At 32.9% G+C, this 17,770-nt stretch overlaps 1 protein-coding gene across 3 annotated transcripts in view; it reads left to right on the forward strand.

Annotated features, from left to right (window-relative positions):
* Positions 1-17,770, forward strand: part of LOC114325177 (serine-rich adhesin for platelets-like) — a 116,008-nt gene that overhangs the window by 19,001 nt on the left and 79,237 nt on the right. For all 3 annotated transcript variants that reach the window (XM_028273168.2, XM_050662922.1, XM_050662921.1), the window contains exons 5-6: positions 8,361-8,633; positions 10,444-16,797. In XM_028273168.2, the coding sequence (XP_028128969.2) occupies positions 8,361-8,633; positions 10,444-16,797 (6,627 nt within the window). The remainder of the gene's footprint in view (positions 1-8,360; positions 8,634-10,443; positions 16,798-17,770) is intronic.

A 17,770-nucleotide genomic window follows, 5' to 3' on the forward strand; every position in this document is an offset into this window, starting at 1 on the left:
TTTTGGATAGTAACAGTGATAGTTGTTGGTAGACCTGGTGTTACTAGGCGTAGTTCCAGATTTCGGGAGGCAAGGTATGGGGCCCATAATTCTTCACACAGCCGAAGAATAAACTTACAAAGACTGAGTCTACTTCCAGTTATATCTTTATAAATAATCCATGCATTTATTGCTTCTAAGTCAAGAATATTATAAAACACGTACATAGGCCATCGTCTTAAAGTTACTTTTGTAATATAAAGACGCGTCATGTGGTCCTCTACACCCACAATTGTATCTTTATGTTTACTTGTGTTCACCAACAATTTTATCTTTATTACGTAGATGATCAGTACCAGTATAAGGGTAACCATTTAAAATAAACATACACAAATATAATTTTACCCATCCGACAGGAATTTGGAAGAAAAGCTTTGAGAAAGGCAAACTTTGAGAAAAATCACAGTTTGATTAGTACACCCGATATACAATGAAAATTTATCTGTTTAGCAACAATATTATTACAGTTGTATTGTGAAATAATCAGGCTATAACATATTAAAAAATCACTTAAATCGGCCAACAGGTTTAGGAAATACGACATCAAAAATGACCAAATGTTTAAGTTTCTCCGAATTTCCATGCACGCAAGTTTAGTTGTATATCGTACATATTGTAGGAGTTTAAAAATAAGAATATACAGAGACGATCTAAATTATGGAATAAATTCATTTTCTCTAAAATCGACGACCTTGGAGAAAAATCCTGAAACAGGTCGATTTTTATTTTTAAATTACAGTTGCTTGGCATATATTTCATACTAGTGACGTCATCCATCTGAGCGGTCTGACGTAATCAATGATTTTTTAAATGGGAATGGGGATCGTGTGGCACCTCATTTGAAAGAGTGTTCAATTCTCTATTCAGTAATATAAACGATAATATCATCATTTATACAGGGTCACCAAAAAAATAATTTTTGAATTAAACTAATTGACGCAAAAAGAAGAATGTATGTAATTTATTTAACTCAAAATACATTGTACGGTTGTCAGTACATAGAAAAAAAAATGTTTATTTCACAAATAAACATTTCTTTTCGCTTAAATTAAATCACAAACAGCCTCCCACCTACCCCTTGGCAGATTGAACATTTAATTGAAGCGAAAAGCAATGTTTATTTGCCAAATAAACAATTTTTTTCTATTTTCTGACGGCGATAGAATGTATTTTGAGTTAAATAGATTGCATACATTCTTCTTTTTTCGTCAATTAATTTAATTCAAAAATTATTATTTTGGCCAATCTGTATAAATAATTATATTAATGTTTATATTACTGTATAGAGAATTGAACACCCTTTCAAATGAGGTGCCACACGATCCCTATTCCTATTAAAAAAAAACCATCGATTACGTCACCACGCTCAGGTAGATGAAGTCACTAGTATGAAATACATGCCAAAAAATTGTAATTGGAAAATAAAAATCGGCCTCTTTCGGGATTTTTCTCTATAGTCCATTTTGGAGAAAATGAATTTATTCCATAATTTAGATCCTCCCTGTATATTTAAAAGGTAGGTTAAAACGTTAAAATTGCATTATATGTATTAACGTAATAATAATGTTGGTGAAATTTTAGAATGCCAGGTACAGGCTGTAGTGTGGTCAAATTTATTACTTCTTATTTAAAGTCTTACAATGAATCATAGAAGTAATTATAATTCACATAATCCTAGCTGACGTCTAAGAATGGTATGTATTCAATAGTTAATCCAGTATTGATGGAAATTCAGTATAAGCGACAAATTTTCAGTGCAGAATGGAGATTAAAGTCCTAAATTTCCGTAAATCTTGCATTAACCGTTGGATAAACGAAAACAAGCGGTCCTGATTAATTTTAAGTACCAAACCACCCAAATATCAACAGTTTTCCATAATTAGGTATTGTAATCCACTAAATATCTTTATTTCATAACTACATTTACTATTTTCCATACATCAAAGACACAAAAATACCGATTAATCATATTACGATTCAAATTGCTGTACGCTCGTGACGTAATCGCGGGCTTAATGTTTATTGGTTAGTCGGAATAGGCAACCGTTGTAAGTTTAAGAACCGTGGGCTTTAACCATTGCACATTCGTCTCTATCTTCTGCTTTCTTAAAAGCGTCTCTGTGTTTAACCCAGTTCAGTCGCTAATGTTTTTAGCCAGGATATTCGTCGTCTACCAGGACCCATTTTTCTTCTACTTTACCCTTCATAATCAGCTGCGACAACTCGCAACTCATTATGACTTCTACTTATCGTTTCTAAGTAGGTATATTTCGCAAGATATTCGACCGTTCCGCTACTTTTGGGACACCCTATATAAACTTATCACAAGAAAAAATTTCTGTACTGGCTGTATACCATAAATCACAAAAAATAAAAACCTTATTTTGTAAAAGGTATATGTATTTAAAATCGCTAAAAAGGGCTGTATCACAAAACGTTGTCGGGATCAATATTCCATCATTAGTGTTATCACAGGTTTACATGCTTTAAGCCACCAATGTGTACGGGTAAAAACCCTTAAATTGATTTTTTCTACAACCGTGTATAAAACGCAATTTTTAGCACTCCATACGAGCGTTAAAAATGCTACTTTAAGGCACTGCAGTTCGTATTGACCTTATAGGCAATTTTGATGTAATTCCAAAACAAGAATGTGTGTGTACTTTGTACGCACGTAAGAAGTTATACTTCTACTACATATTATGTGATTTTTAAGACAATACCAAAAATTAAAAAAAATAAAAGAATAAAACGCACACAAACACATTGAATAATGCCACAAAAAAAAATGATTTCTGAACAATAATAATTGTTGGCAAAAATTTTAAATACGCATTTTCTGAAAAAAAAATTATATAACAAATATACTTACAATCATAACATGCATAAAAAATAAAAAAATAAAACTTGCATCGGGAATTGAACCCGTGAATTTCGTGGCGCTTTGATTCGTAATCGAAGCGTAGACTCACTCGTCCAATCCCACATTATTTATCATGTGGAAAAATACGGTAACTGAACGTTTTACTGTTTGACAGTTGTTTTGAAAATTAAATTATGTAGTTTAAATTTTGTGGAAGAAAATATAAAAATATAACAAAACAGTAAGAAAACAATATATTAGATGAAGATTGGTAGAACTTTTGTTGGTAATCAAATTAAGTATGTAAATCAAAGCATTACGTACCTACTAGATAAAGAAATCTACGCCAAAAAATCATAATTTAAAAATAAAAATCGAACCTAATTTGGGATTTCTCTCTAAAATCCGCATTCTTGAGAAAATAAATGTATGTATTTCAACCTAATCCAAATGTATAATTAGAATATGATTATAATAAAAACTACTTACCAAATTAGAATGAGTTTTCCTTGTCCAAAAAAGTCCAAAAGTCCAAAAATATAGGTATATGAAAACTATTTAAAAAGGCAGTATAACTATTAACTAACTTTTGTTTGTTGCTTCTTTTCACACAAATTTTAAAACGCAACAACCATAAATAATCTAACTACAGCTGTGCCACAGCCGCCATATTGAATAATTTTTGACATGTCATTTGAACATCCAATCAGAACAAAGTTATAATGCGCATGCGCCCGGTCACTAGGTTTTACCATATAAAAATTCACCCTCTATCGCCGGTAAAGAAGTATAACTTCAAAAATATAAAAATGGAATATCAGTCAAGTTCAAATAAAAGTTTTTGTAGATATTGTCCTGTAATTACGTTTGTAGAAAAAATATTGTATGATATGCGTGTTAAAATGTACATTTTTAAGGCACTCATGTGAATTGCAGAACTCGCTTCGCTCATTCTGCAAACTTTCACATGCGTGCCTTAAACGTGTACTTGTAAAACTTATATCATAAATAACTATTAAACAGTTGGGGTTACATTATATTATCTGATTTTGAAAGATGTTTAAAATATAAAAGATGTCACCTAAACTCTGCCATGTAAGGTTCTACCTTCAATTTTCCAACCAATATGGTTGGTGTCATGTGATGCCAGGGGTTAATCTGGAAATATTTTAAACATCTTTCAAAATCAGATAATATAATATAACGCTAAGTGTTTAAAATCAATTTAAGAGTTTTTACCCGTACATTTTGGTGGCTTAAAGCATGTAAACCTGTGATAACACTGATGATGGAATATTGATTCCGAAAACGTTTTGTGATACAGCCCTTTTTAGGGATTTTAAAAATACATATACATTTTACAAAATAAGGTTTTTATTTTTTCCTATATAAACTGTTACATCTCCTTATAGTTTGGTTAATTTTGATTTTAGATTTTATTTTACGATGTAAATTCATATCAGTAATTATTAAAGTTTGGGTAAATTAGTTTTCAGAAATCTCTTAAATCTCTCATTCATTTTTACCCATATTTCTGGGCAACATTTGTCATTTGTATCATTATCATTTTCTTTAGAAAGTAGGTACAGTAGACTCGCGATTATCCGAGGTAACTGGGACCGAGACTACCTCGGATACGGAAGAACTCGGTTAATACTGAGATTGATTTTATTGATAGAAAAACACGTAAATATTGATAACTGTGGATATTTTAGTGACAAAATAGTCCAGAAAGCCACTGCGCATCCGCTAGGAAAAATATTCTAATTCGGATTTTTTGCACAATCTTACTCAAAAAGGACTCCTTTTAACAAATTTGCATGTTGCCAGGACCAAAAGGTGGTCAAAAATTTTTTAAACGTTTTTTTTTTGTTTTTTTCCTAAACTTATTTTTTTGCATGAAAAAAGGTTTTTTTAGGTTTTTTGGATCATTCCAAACAGAAAAGGTCTTTAGTGACTTTTCTCTAAAAATGATAGTTTTTGACATATAAGCGATTAAAAATTGAAAAATTGCGAAATTGGCCATTTTTAACCCTCAAAAACTATGTGAAAAACTTAAAATTTGAATGTTGCCAAGGTAGATAGATATTATTTAAACATCGATTCATGAAATCCCGAAGAGTTTTTTGCAACACAATATTCAAAACTCCTTTGTTTTTTAATTGATAATCAAGCGTGCTCGACACTATTTTCCACCGACAGTATGGTGCAAATGAAAGGAATAAATTCGTTATTTCGTAAACCGGCGAATTTAAGGAAAAATCCCGAAATAGGTCAATTTGTATTTTTAAGTTATGATATTATGGCATATATGGTATACTAGTGACGTCATCCATCTGGGCGTGATGACGTAATCGATGATTTTTTTAAATGAGAATAGGGGTCGTGTGCTAGCTTATTTGAAAGGTTCTTCAATTCTCTATTCAGTAATATAAACATTTATATAAATAATGAATGTGTTGCATGTGTGAGTCCATACTAGTGTAGTAAAGAAAAGAGAGACGTTCTCACAAACAATTTATTTTACTACTGACGACCGGTTTCGCTGTTTACAATTTATACAGCATCATCAGGTCCGGTTAAAGTAAAATCAAATGCTACAAAACAAAAAACCAGAGTTAGTTAGGTGGTCTGGTTTGAATAAATTTTTAATGATACAGCCAATATCAAAGTACAGTGGAACCCCGATAAGTCGGCCCCCGATAACCCGGAAGTCCGGCTAACCCGGACCGATTTTTATGAGACAAACATTACAACAATAAAAATGTATGTCCTTTATGCTGGATTTTCCAATTTCTTTTCAACATCTTAAAATATTTTCTTTTATCTTTTCTTATAAACATATTGTTCGAATACTAATATCTTATATTGTTCAGGCTAATTTTATTTATCCTAATAAACTTTCTTCGTAAAAATTTGTCGCTTTAGCGAATTCCTATGTAGTTCATTCGTTTCAATTTTCAATGTCAAATACATTATACAATGAGAGATAATGCGTATTTGTGTAATTTGATACATAATATACCTCAGTAAAAATGACTCATGGCAGACAACGTTCACTGTCGTGTTATCGAAACCAACAGGCATCTGTAGTATCCTTTATTTACTTGAAACTATCTTAGCATTGTTTAGAAAAGACTATTAAAAAATTATTTTTCAAACAATGGTCTTAGTCTTCACTCTTATTAAATAATATAAGTTCGTTGCGATTGAGACGGTATTGTGTGTAGTAAAGTCGCATTGTTCGTTCCGTTCTGTAATCGTTCGTAAATATATTCAGATTTTGTGTTTGCGTGATTTTTTGTCTACGTAATGGCAATAAAACTTAAAATGTTGTTTTTGTTTCAAAATGATAACAAAAGACAGTTTGGACAATCGGTATGCAAAGATAAGAAAGCTAAAAATGAGACTCTCGACGACGCTTTGTATGTGTGGAACGCGAACGTGGTTTACAAGTGTCTGTGTGTCAATTATAACGGAGTTTATCTGTAAGCATACCATATTTTAATAATTTTTACCATTTTCTCCGGCTAACCCGAATTTTCGATAACCCGGATCGGCCGCGGTCCCGATTAATCCGAGTTAACGGGGTTCCACTGTACATATGTCAAAGCATGCACATGAATACCCACATGTACGCGCGCATGGTGTACAATCCTCATACTCACAAACATGCACGCATCCATGTGCAGCGGCAAACTATAGTATGTCAAGTATAAGATATATACTTACTTTCCGGTATAAGGGAAAAAAGTAGTAGTATTCAATATCATACTTTTCATGGACCTTGCTAGAGGGATGGTTGGTGAAGGGAAAGATTTCAATGTAATATATTAACTAAACATCGATGGGGTCTTGAAGGGTTTAGTAGGAAAATACGACATTAAACCGATAATCCAATTTGTTAGTTATATATAGTAATGTTATTTTAATTATATCTATGGTGATGTTATCTTATTTATAAATGTAGCTTTTATTATTTGATAGTTAGATGTTGTGTTGGGTGTGCGACTTTAAGAAAAAATTATACATTTATATAATTATTTATACAGGGTGTCCTTCTACTTCTTTTTTTGTCAAATAATTTAATTTAATAAAAATTTTTTGGGCACCCTGTATAAATAATTATGTAAATGTTTATATTACTGAATAGAGAATTGAAGAACCTTTCAAATGAGCTACCACGCGACCCCTATTCTTATTTGAAAAAATAATCGATTACGTCATCACGCCCAGACGGATGACGTCACTGGTATACGATATATGCCACAATATCATAACTTAAAAATAAAAATCGACCTGTTTCGGGTTTTTTTCTTAAAGTAGCCGGTTTACGAAATAACGAATTTATTCCTTTCATTTGCACCATACTGTATACACATGCAACGGTGGAAAATAGTGTAGCGCACGCGTGATTAGAAATTAAAAACAAAGGAGTTTTGAATAATATATTGCAAAAAGCTCTTCGGGATTTCATCAATAGATGTTTAAAGAATATCTACCTACCTTGGCAACATTCAAATTTTCAGTTTTTCACATAGTTTTTGAGGGTTAAAAATGGCCGATTTCGCAATTTTTCAATTTTTAATGGCTTATATGTCAAAAACTATCAATTTTAGAGAAAAGTCACTAAAGACCTTTTCTGTTTGGAATGATCCAAAAAACCTAAAAAAACTTTGTTCCATGCAAAAAAAAATAATTTTAGGAAAAAAACAAAAAAAAAACGTTTAAAAAATTTTTGACCACCTTTTGGTCCTGGCAACATGCAAATTTGTTAAAAGGATTCCTTTTTGAGTAAGATTGTGCAAAAAATCCGAATTAGAATATTTTTCCTAGCGGATGCGCAGTGACTTTCTGGACTAAAACTAATACAGTACTATCTATAAAAGATAAAGCCATTTACTTTATCAATATTACTGTTTAAAAAAGTCTTTGATTGATTATTGCGTAAGTTTCATTCCTCTTTTTGAGGCGTCGATGTTGAGCCAAGGTTGAAAGTTGTAACTCACCAGTTATGACTTTTGCCTCGGTTAACCGAGGGGCTCGGATAACCGAGACTCGGATAATCGCGAGTCTACTGTATTTGGAAATTAACAGTACGGCGACTCCAGCGGTTATTGACAGCTTCTGAGAAGGACAGTGATGATCGGTTTTGTAATTACGTTTTTTCCAAAGTGAAATTGTGTAGGACAGATAGACACTTTTGTGTTCCCCATCATCAGGCATTTCTGGTGGGCAGTCGTTTGTATTTTTAGTAGTATTCAGTAGCCAGCAAAAATGAGATCGATAAACACGTACAGTAATCAATAAAGAGTTCTAACGAAAAGTGTCGTCGTATATTATTTTAATTTGCTAAAGTAATATTTTATTGCAACGTATACTCACGGTAAACTAATCGTGGGTCAAGACATAAACGTAAATTACTTAAAGAGACTTATTTTGGAATCTACATTTCCAGACAAACGAAACACTAAAGGGAAAATCGGAGATTGGGGAAAAATGTATGACATATCCGAAAGCACGGAACTAATTATACCAGACATCGACTTTGATCTTATGGCAGAACTAACTTCAGACAAATTATTTGAAACCAAAGAAGAGATAAGGGAAAGAGAAAGACTATTTCAGAAAGCTGACAAATTGCTTGAAGGCTTTAGTACTATGACCGAAATTGGAACAGCTGAAGAAGACGTTTATAGATTTCCAGAAAAAAATACCCAAGTAGATACTGGTGAGTAAACTCTTCTTTTTCTTCTTGTCCGTCTTTCTTCTTTTTCTTGTACTTTTAGCTCCTTCTATTTTAGTTCTAATTATAATTCTACTAGTAATACCGATTCTAGGTATTTAAAAGTATTACTTTTCACAGTCATTTATCCATCCAAATTCATCATTTTATATGGAGTAACTCAATCTTTAACTGAACGTTATAAACAATAACACTCTGCTGTTATCCTACTATGTTTTAAACCTGTTTGTCCAAGAGCTTGTTTCCACTGTACCAGTTTTCTTTCTAAGCCGCTTTCATAATTTCCTATAGCAACACTACATTATCAGCACACATTAAGCGCCAGGGAATGTTACCCCATAGTTTTGCTGTTTTCTGTTCCAGACTAATAAAAATAAATAAGGACTAAACACCGAGCCTTGGTGCAAACCTACTTTCACATGAAATTTTATCAGTATCTCCCATATTTTTCCCAGCACTAGTTATTACTTCAGCATAGATGTATCTCAGAATTTTTACATATTCACAGGGGACTCTTTTATTATTGATCATTATTGAATATATATGCTTTCTCAAGATCAGTGAAAACCATATGAACGTTTGTTTTTTATTCCTGTATTTTTCCATCAATCGCAAAGAAAATTGCATTTGTTGTTGATCTGCTTTGCTTAAAACCACACTAATTATCGGATTTTTTAGTTTCTTAACGTATCCATCTATCAATTACTCTCTTTCATACTTTCGTGGTATGACTAAATAGTTTAATGGTCCCGAAGTTTGTACATTGTTATATATCGTCCTTGTTTTCATAAACAGTTGCTAATATACAGCTTCTCCATTCAGCTGGCATTGGTCCAACTTCCATAATTCTATTAAATATAGCTGTTATCCAACTTGTTCCTGTCTCTCCTAATTCTTCCCACACTTCTCAAGAATACCATCTGGTCCAAAAGCTTTTCTTTTCTTTGTTTTTTAAGGTGCTTGAACCAATTCTTCATTTGTTATTTTGGTGACCATTACTGTTACTGTGTCCATTAACTCAACTGTTATTTTCTATCAAATTATTCATTTAATAAACTATCAAAATACTAGATAATGTTTTAAAGATGAGACTTCAATTAGAGTCGAAAATCGCGATTCAGAGGACTGGACTGCGCTCCGTATTCTAATTGAAAAGTAAGATTGTTTTGCCTTCGCATTGTAACTGAATTAAAAATGAAATTTTTGTTTTATTTTTATATTAGTCTTTACTCCTTTGAGTAACTAGGTCCATTTTCTGTTGGAATTTACCAGCTGAACAGACGGGGTCGTGAATTGTAAGTTTTTGAATTCCCTCTTGTCTTCTTCGCTTCAGCATCCATATGGCTTGCAAATTTTAGAAGCCTTGGAAGTGTTACCAAGGAAATGGACCAATAAGTTTTCAATTTAAAAATCTTTTAGTAATATTTTTAATATTTTTAAATATTATTAATAATGCTATTAGCATTGAAAACTTCATCTTTTAATTGCCAGATGACGCTAGTCACCTAATATTTTCACTTCAGTTGCAATGGGTGGGAAAAGCTCTCGGTGCTGATCGGTTAGAATGTGGAGAACAAGCCTACGTTCTCTCCAATGAGACTCCAATTAGAGTCGAAAATCGCGATTCAGAGGACTGGACTGCGCTTCGTATTCTAATTGAAAAGTAAGATTGTTTTGCCTTTGCATTGCAACTGAATTAAAAATGAAATTTTTATTTTATCAAAATACTTTTTCCATCTCTTGTTGAAATTATTTTCGTGTATTAGCTCTATTTATTTATGCATAATATTTTTAGGTCTCCCTTTAAAAACTATATTTGAAACTGAGTTGCAGACATCATATTCTAAAGAAGAGCTTCCAATTACGTCAGTTTCAATGGAACCAATAGAAAATTATTCACCTACGATAGAGCCAGACAATAGAATAATTGGTACTACTGCTGTATATGCGGAAATTATATCTCCAGGGGAAATATTAAGTCAATATTTAGAAGTTTTTACAAACAATTATACTTACAGTGACCAATCCACAGGGCAAGAAATAATCAATGAATCAACTAACGCTACAACAGAAATACAATATTTCACAACAGAAATCCCTGAAGAACATTTTATTCAGACGAAAAAACCTACCACAGACAACATAACCACTGGATTAACTATTTCTAGAGTAAAAACAGAATATTTTGCAACAGAAACTTCTGAAAAAAACGTTCGGACTGAAGAATCTACCACAGAAAACATAATCATTGGACCAACTAACTTCGCGTTAGAAACGGAATATTTGATAACAGAAACTGCTGAAGGAAACGCTACCGATGCTGCTTATACTGCAGAATCTATCGAAGGAGAAATAACGACTATTGTAACTGTTCCTTTACCAAAAACAAAAAATTTCACAACAGAAACTTTTGAAGAAAATTTTGTTCAGACTGAAGAATCTACCACAGAAAGCACAATCATCGGACCAACTAGCTTTACATTAAAAACGGAATATTTCACCTCAGAAACAACTGAAAGAAACTCTGCTTATACTATAGAAATTTCTGCAGAGGAAATAACCAATGAACTGTCTATTTCTGCAGTAGAAACAGAATATTTCACAATAGAAATTACGGAAGAAATCTCTGCTAATAATATAGAATCTTCTGCAGAAGAAATATCCATCAAACTGACTAACTTTACAGTAGAAACAGAATATTTCATAACTGAAGCTGCTGAAACAAACTTTGTTAAAACTGACGAGTCCACCACAGAATCCGTAACCACTGGACCAACTAACTTTACCGCAGAAATAGAATATTTCTCAACAGAATCTGCAGAACCAAATGATTTTCATATTGACGAATCTACCTTAGAAGATATAACGACTGGATCCACTAACGTTACAGATAAAACAGAGCATGAAACAACAGAAAGTGCTGAAACAAATTATGCTCTCATAGAAGAAGAAATATCATCCAGTTCGGGTTATGTTACACAAGAAACTACTACCGAGGGTTCTACTCCTTCGAAAGAAACAGAGATATTAAGCTTAAATCTAAGCATTTTGGAATCAAATATTAAAGATATATTATCTACGCAATATATAACTAAAACTGTTTCTATAACAGAGATACCAGCCCTAATCGAAAACATTACTTCAAGAGAAAATATAACAGACCCTTCAAAAGAGTCAACCGATATCGTTAGCACTGTCAATCATATCGAAAGGGTCTCTGACATAATATCAAGAGAGGAAAACACAACATATCATAATTTTACCTCAACACAAAGTACTAAAACATTTGAATACAGTGCTATACCAGTTTTACCGACTACATTACTACTTAATGCAATATCTTCAGAAAAAACAGATACGGAAAATGTTGAAAAACCAACTTCGGAAGATATTACTACATTACTAGTAAATTCAGAACTTGCCATACGAAGAACTACTTCTGCCATAAGAAAAACAGAATTTAATATATCAACAGAAATGGTAATCGAACTAGAGATATACGACAATATTTCACCAAACGAAACAACTGGTCCAACACAAACCTCAAAAATAACATCAGAAGCATTAGCTGAACAAGACTTCACAATAGAATTTGGTGTTACTAAAAATCTATTAGAATTAGATGCACCAAATACAACATTAATGGATAAAAACCTGTCTGGAGAACAATTTGGAACACAATCTACAGTATGGGAAATACTAAAAGAACATGAAGAGATAATTCCGAATATTAAAAAGACTGAAGAGAAATTAATCTCACTGTCTACTACTGAGGAATTATCTGAAAAACATATAGTAAAAAACATTTCGCAGCCATCAGCTGAGGTTATATCTGACATACTAAAAGGATCTGAACAAGATGAAGATTTTAAACCATGGTTTACCAAACCGTCCGACAGTGGTACTCAAAAAACAACAGAAATCCCGACTACTCCGTTTAATGCTGAAGAACTGCCAGCACAATATATACTGGAAACAACTTCTAAAACGTCTACTGTATCAGTTAAGGGGATATCTGAAACACTGATAGAGTCTGAGGAAGAAGAAGATGTAATTCCCAGATTTACTGAATACTTAGACATTACCGAAGAAACCATAGGTAAATTGACTACAATGTTGAATGGTGGAGAACTATCGACACAATATGTAATAGAGAATGTTACCGAAACATCAACCACACCTACAAATATTGAGCAGAATCAAACAGCAACCTTTGAAGCATATGAAATCACATCTGTAGATTTAACGCAAACAAGTAACGAATCAACAATATTTGAGAAACTAATAAAAACTGCAGAAGAGAAAAATGAGATTTCAACCTTGTCCATATATTTTAAAAGTACCGAGGAAAGCGTAAACGAATCAACTACATTGTTTATCACAAAGGAGCTTTCTAAAAAATGGTCACCAAATAATGTTTCGCAAACTTCTGCAGCAACACAAGCTCAAATTGTAGCTGAAATAACACTGCAACCAGAACAAGAAGAAGTACTGAAATTTAGTAAAGTTAAAGAAATTATAACAGAATCGGTAACCCATGAGTCGTTAGGGGAATATACACCAATAATAGGGTCTGAAGGGCCTTTACTATATAGTTTAATTACAAAGTCAAATATAACCTCAGAAAAACAAAACTTCGGATCTGAGAGTATGTTTCAAAATCTGACAAAGAGTCAAACAAAACTTATAACGACAGAAATCTTACCAAGTCATGAGAGAGATTTATCCACTGAAAGTTTTGGAAATATAGAAGATTTAACATCAGAACTACAATTGCTTTTCTCTCCAATTGAAGATCTACAGAGTCTGCTTCTAAATAAATCAGATGAGATGAGTATTTTGTTTCAAGCATCTGAAATAACAACAGAGTTCGAACTACCACCTTTTATATACGAGTCTGAAATAACAACAGAGGTCGAAGTACCACCTTTTATATATGAGTCTGAATTAACAACAGAGATTGAAGTACCACCTTTCATATATGAGTCACAAATAGTACCAACTGGAGCTGTACCGACTACATCTGCGAATGAAAGTTTAGAATCATTAATAAATGCATCCACAGAACTAGAAGGAGTATCACTAAATATAACCGAAGAAAGAGCACAATCAAATAAATTAAATACTTCCGAATTAATAGAGTTTGCAGAAGACGAGGAAGTTCTTCCTAGTTTCACAAAATTACCTAGCGTTTTTGTAACAACAGAAACTTCTGAACAATTCAAAGAAACTACAGAATTTACAGATGTGGTAGTATCTGATGTACAAAATTTTTCCGAGTTTACCAACCAACCAACAGGGGTGGAAGTACCACATTTTATATATGACTCTAAAATAACAACAGGGGTCGAAGTAACACCTTTTATATATGACTCCGAAATAACAACAGAGATCGAAGTACCACCTTCTATATATGAATCACAAACAGTACCAATTGGAGCTGCACCGACTACATCTGCAAATAACAGTTTGGAATCATTAATAGATGCATCTACGGAACTAGAAGAAATATCACTAAATATAGCCGATGAAAGAATACAATCAAATAAATTAAATACTTCCGAATTAATAGAGTTTGCAGAAGACGAGGAAGTTCTTCCTAGTTTCACAAAATTACCTAGCGTTTTTGTAACAACAGAAACTTCTGGACAATTCAAAGAAACTACAGAATTTACAGATGTGGTAGTATCTGATGTACAAAATTTTTCCGAGTTTACTAACCAACCAACAGAGGTCGAAGTACCACCTTTTATATATGACTCTAAAATAAAAACAGAGGTCGAAGTTCCACCTTTTATATATGACTCCGAAATAACAACAGAGACCGAAGTACCACCTTCTATATATGAGTCACAAACAGTACCAATTGGAGCTGTACCGACTACATCTGCGAATAAAAGTTTGGAATCATTAATAAATGCATCTACGGAACTAGAAGAAATATCTCTAAATATAGCAGAAGAAAGAATACAATCAAATAAATTAAATACTTCCGAATTAATAGAGTTTGCAGAAGACGAGGAAGTTCTTCCTAGTTTCACAAAATTACCTAGCGTTTTTGTAACAACAGAAACTTCTGAACAATTCAAAGAAACTACAGAATTTACAGATGTGGTAGTATCTGATGTACAAAATTTTTCCGAGTTTACTAACCAACCAACAGAGGTCGAAGTACCACCTTTTATATATGACTCTAAAATAACAACAGAGGTCGAAGTTCCACCTTTTATATATGACTCCGAAATAACAACAGAGACCGAAGTACCACCTTCTATATATGAGTCACAAACAGTACCAATTGGAGCTGTACCGACTACATCTGCGAATAAAAGTTTGGAATCATTAATAGATGCATCTACGGAACTAGAAGAAATATCACTAAATATAACTGAAGCAACAGTACTATCAAATAAATTAAATACTTCCAAATTAATAGAGTTTGAAGAAAAAGAGGAAGTTCTTCCTAGTTTCACAAAATTACCTAGCGTTTTTGTAACAACAGAAACGTCTGAACAATTGAAAGAAACTACAGAATTTACAGATGTGGTAGTATCTGATGTACAAAATGTTTCCGAGTTTACCAACCAACCAACAGAGGTCGAAGTACCACCTTTTATATATGACTCTAAAATAACAACAGAGGTCGAAGTACCACCTTTTGTATATGACTCCGAAATAACAACAGAGACTGAAGTACCACCTTCTATATATGAGTCACAAACAGTACCAATTGGAGCTGTACCGACTACATCTGCAAATAAAAGTTTGGAATCATTAATAGATGCATCTACGGAACTAGAAGAAATATCACTAAATATAACTGAAGCAACAGTACTATCAAATAAATTAAATACTTCCAAATTAATAGAGTTTGAAGAAGAAGAGGAAGTTCTTCCTAGTTTCACAAAATTACCTAGCGTTTTTGTAACAACAGAAACGTCTGAACAATTGAAAGAGACAACAGAATTTACAAATGTAGTAGTATCTGATGTACAAAATTTTTCCGAGTTTAAAACTGAAACAATAAGAACTTTATTTGAAGTATCTGAAATAACAACAGAGATGGAAGTGCTACCTGAACGTTATACATATGGGTTACAAACAATACCAACTGAAGTTACACTCAATGAATCTGCTAATAAAAGTTTAGAATCATTAATTACATCTACAGAACTAGAAGAAGTTTCTTTAAATTTAACTAGAGAAGTGGCACTATCAAAAGAATCAACCACTTTCAAAATGGAGATTGAAGAAGAAGATGAAGACGTACTTCCTATTTTGACCAAGCTATCTAATACTTTACTAACAACAAAAACAACTGAAATATTGGAGGAAACAACAGAAGCTCCAGCATTAAAAATAACAACAGAGAGGGTTTCACCTAAACCTGGTATATCCAAGTTACAACCAATAGCAACTAAATTTATAGGTACTACAACAACTAATAAAAATCTAGAATTCCTAATACCTACAACAGAAGAACTAGAAGTATCTTCAAATATAAGAGGACAAACAGTACTACCAAAGCAATCAACCATTTCCAAAATAATAGAGTTTTCAGAAGAAAAAGAAGTAATTTCGAATTTGACCAAGCTACCTAATGTTTCTCTAAAAACAAGAACAGGTGAACAATTGGAAGAAACAACAATAAATCTAATAATACATGGTATAAATAACATTTCCGAATTTACACCTAAACCAGAATCAATGGAACTTACATCCGTGATAAATGGAAAAACTTCTAGGAAAAAGACTTCTCCAATATTACTAATATCAGAGGAAGAAAGTACTACTTATAGTTCAAAGATATCAACTGAATTAGAGTTATTTGAAGTCAACAAGGTGGCTGAAACCATTCTTCCTGAAAATATTACAACATATAAAACGACCACAGAGTCTTCAACGCCATTAAACAATCCTACTAAAAATGGCAAGAGTACCTGGATTATACAAAGTTCAATAACTCCAGAACAAGACGAGGATTGGGAAGAAGAAGAAACTATTCCAATTAGCGATCTTTTAGGTATTGAAACAACAACGGAAATTGTAGAAAGCACTTCTTTGTTTACAACCATTAAATCCTATAAAGAAATATCACTAGAAACGTTTAAAGAGCTTAGTAGTGCAACACAGATAAATGAAACAACAGGTTAGTACCTTGTATCTTTGTTATTTATTATAATTCATTAACTTTTTGTCTCTGTGACTATTTTAATATACAATATCAAGTTTTCCAATTACATTTGCGTTTATCTCTGAAGTGCCTTAAATTCTAAGCACTTGATTCTCACTCTATCTCTTTCAAAATTTTCGGTTGCATTCAGGAACTCTTTAAAAACTCCAGGGGACTACCTTTGGGAGCAATTTTCAACAATGTGACGAACAGTCTGTCGTTGTGCACCACAGTCTCTATGTAAGGTCTCAGAAAATCTACCCGCAGCTTGTTCTTAAATGTTCAGCGTTGTCCATACATTGCAGGGCAGTTCAAAGCCTGGCTGTTTCTGACCAATACATCCCATTTGGTGTACTTCCAGTGGTGATTTTTTAGGTGTTCCAATAAACTGAAATATATATTATATTATTCAAGCGATATTCTTAGATATTTTGGTGTTGAGTTATAAGTGAGTAGTCTAGGTTCAAAGAGAACAAAGAGATTTTCCATTCATAAGCCATAGCCTTCATTTGCTGAAGTATTCTCTTATTATGGCAGGGTCATAAGTTATTGTTGTTTCTGTAACATGTATGTTATTATATCTTAGACATAACTCTCTCTCTTTCTTACTGTAAGACTTACTTATATTTTTCGTGTCTGGATCCGACTACAGTTTTTCTGCCCAATATCGGGCCACGTCTACACTCTTTGTATTTGCGAGCCATAAATCATCGAGGGTACACTGTGATGGGCAAAGTCTGCATACACTCAGGTGCTCCACGTTCTGTATTTCCCCACATTCACAAAGCGCGTCGTTATCTGTCTTGATGCCCCATTTAATTAGGTTCTGTTTTACAGAGGCAACACCTGTGCGTATGCGGTTGAGTGGCCGCCAGGTTCTCCAGTCCAGGTTTATTCCATTAGGTCGTTCTGGATGTAGGGGGAACAGTTCGGGTGGTTCGACGCTGAC

The sequence above is a fragment of the Diabrotica virgifera genome, chromosome 9 (assembly GCF_917563875.1).
Source record: "Diabrotica virgifera virgifera chromosome 9, PGI_DIABVI_V3a".
Classification (NCBI taxonomy): Eukaryota; Metazoa; Arthropoda; class Insecta; order Coleoptera; family Chrysomelidae; genus Diabrotica; species Diabrotica virgifera.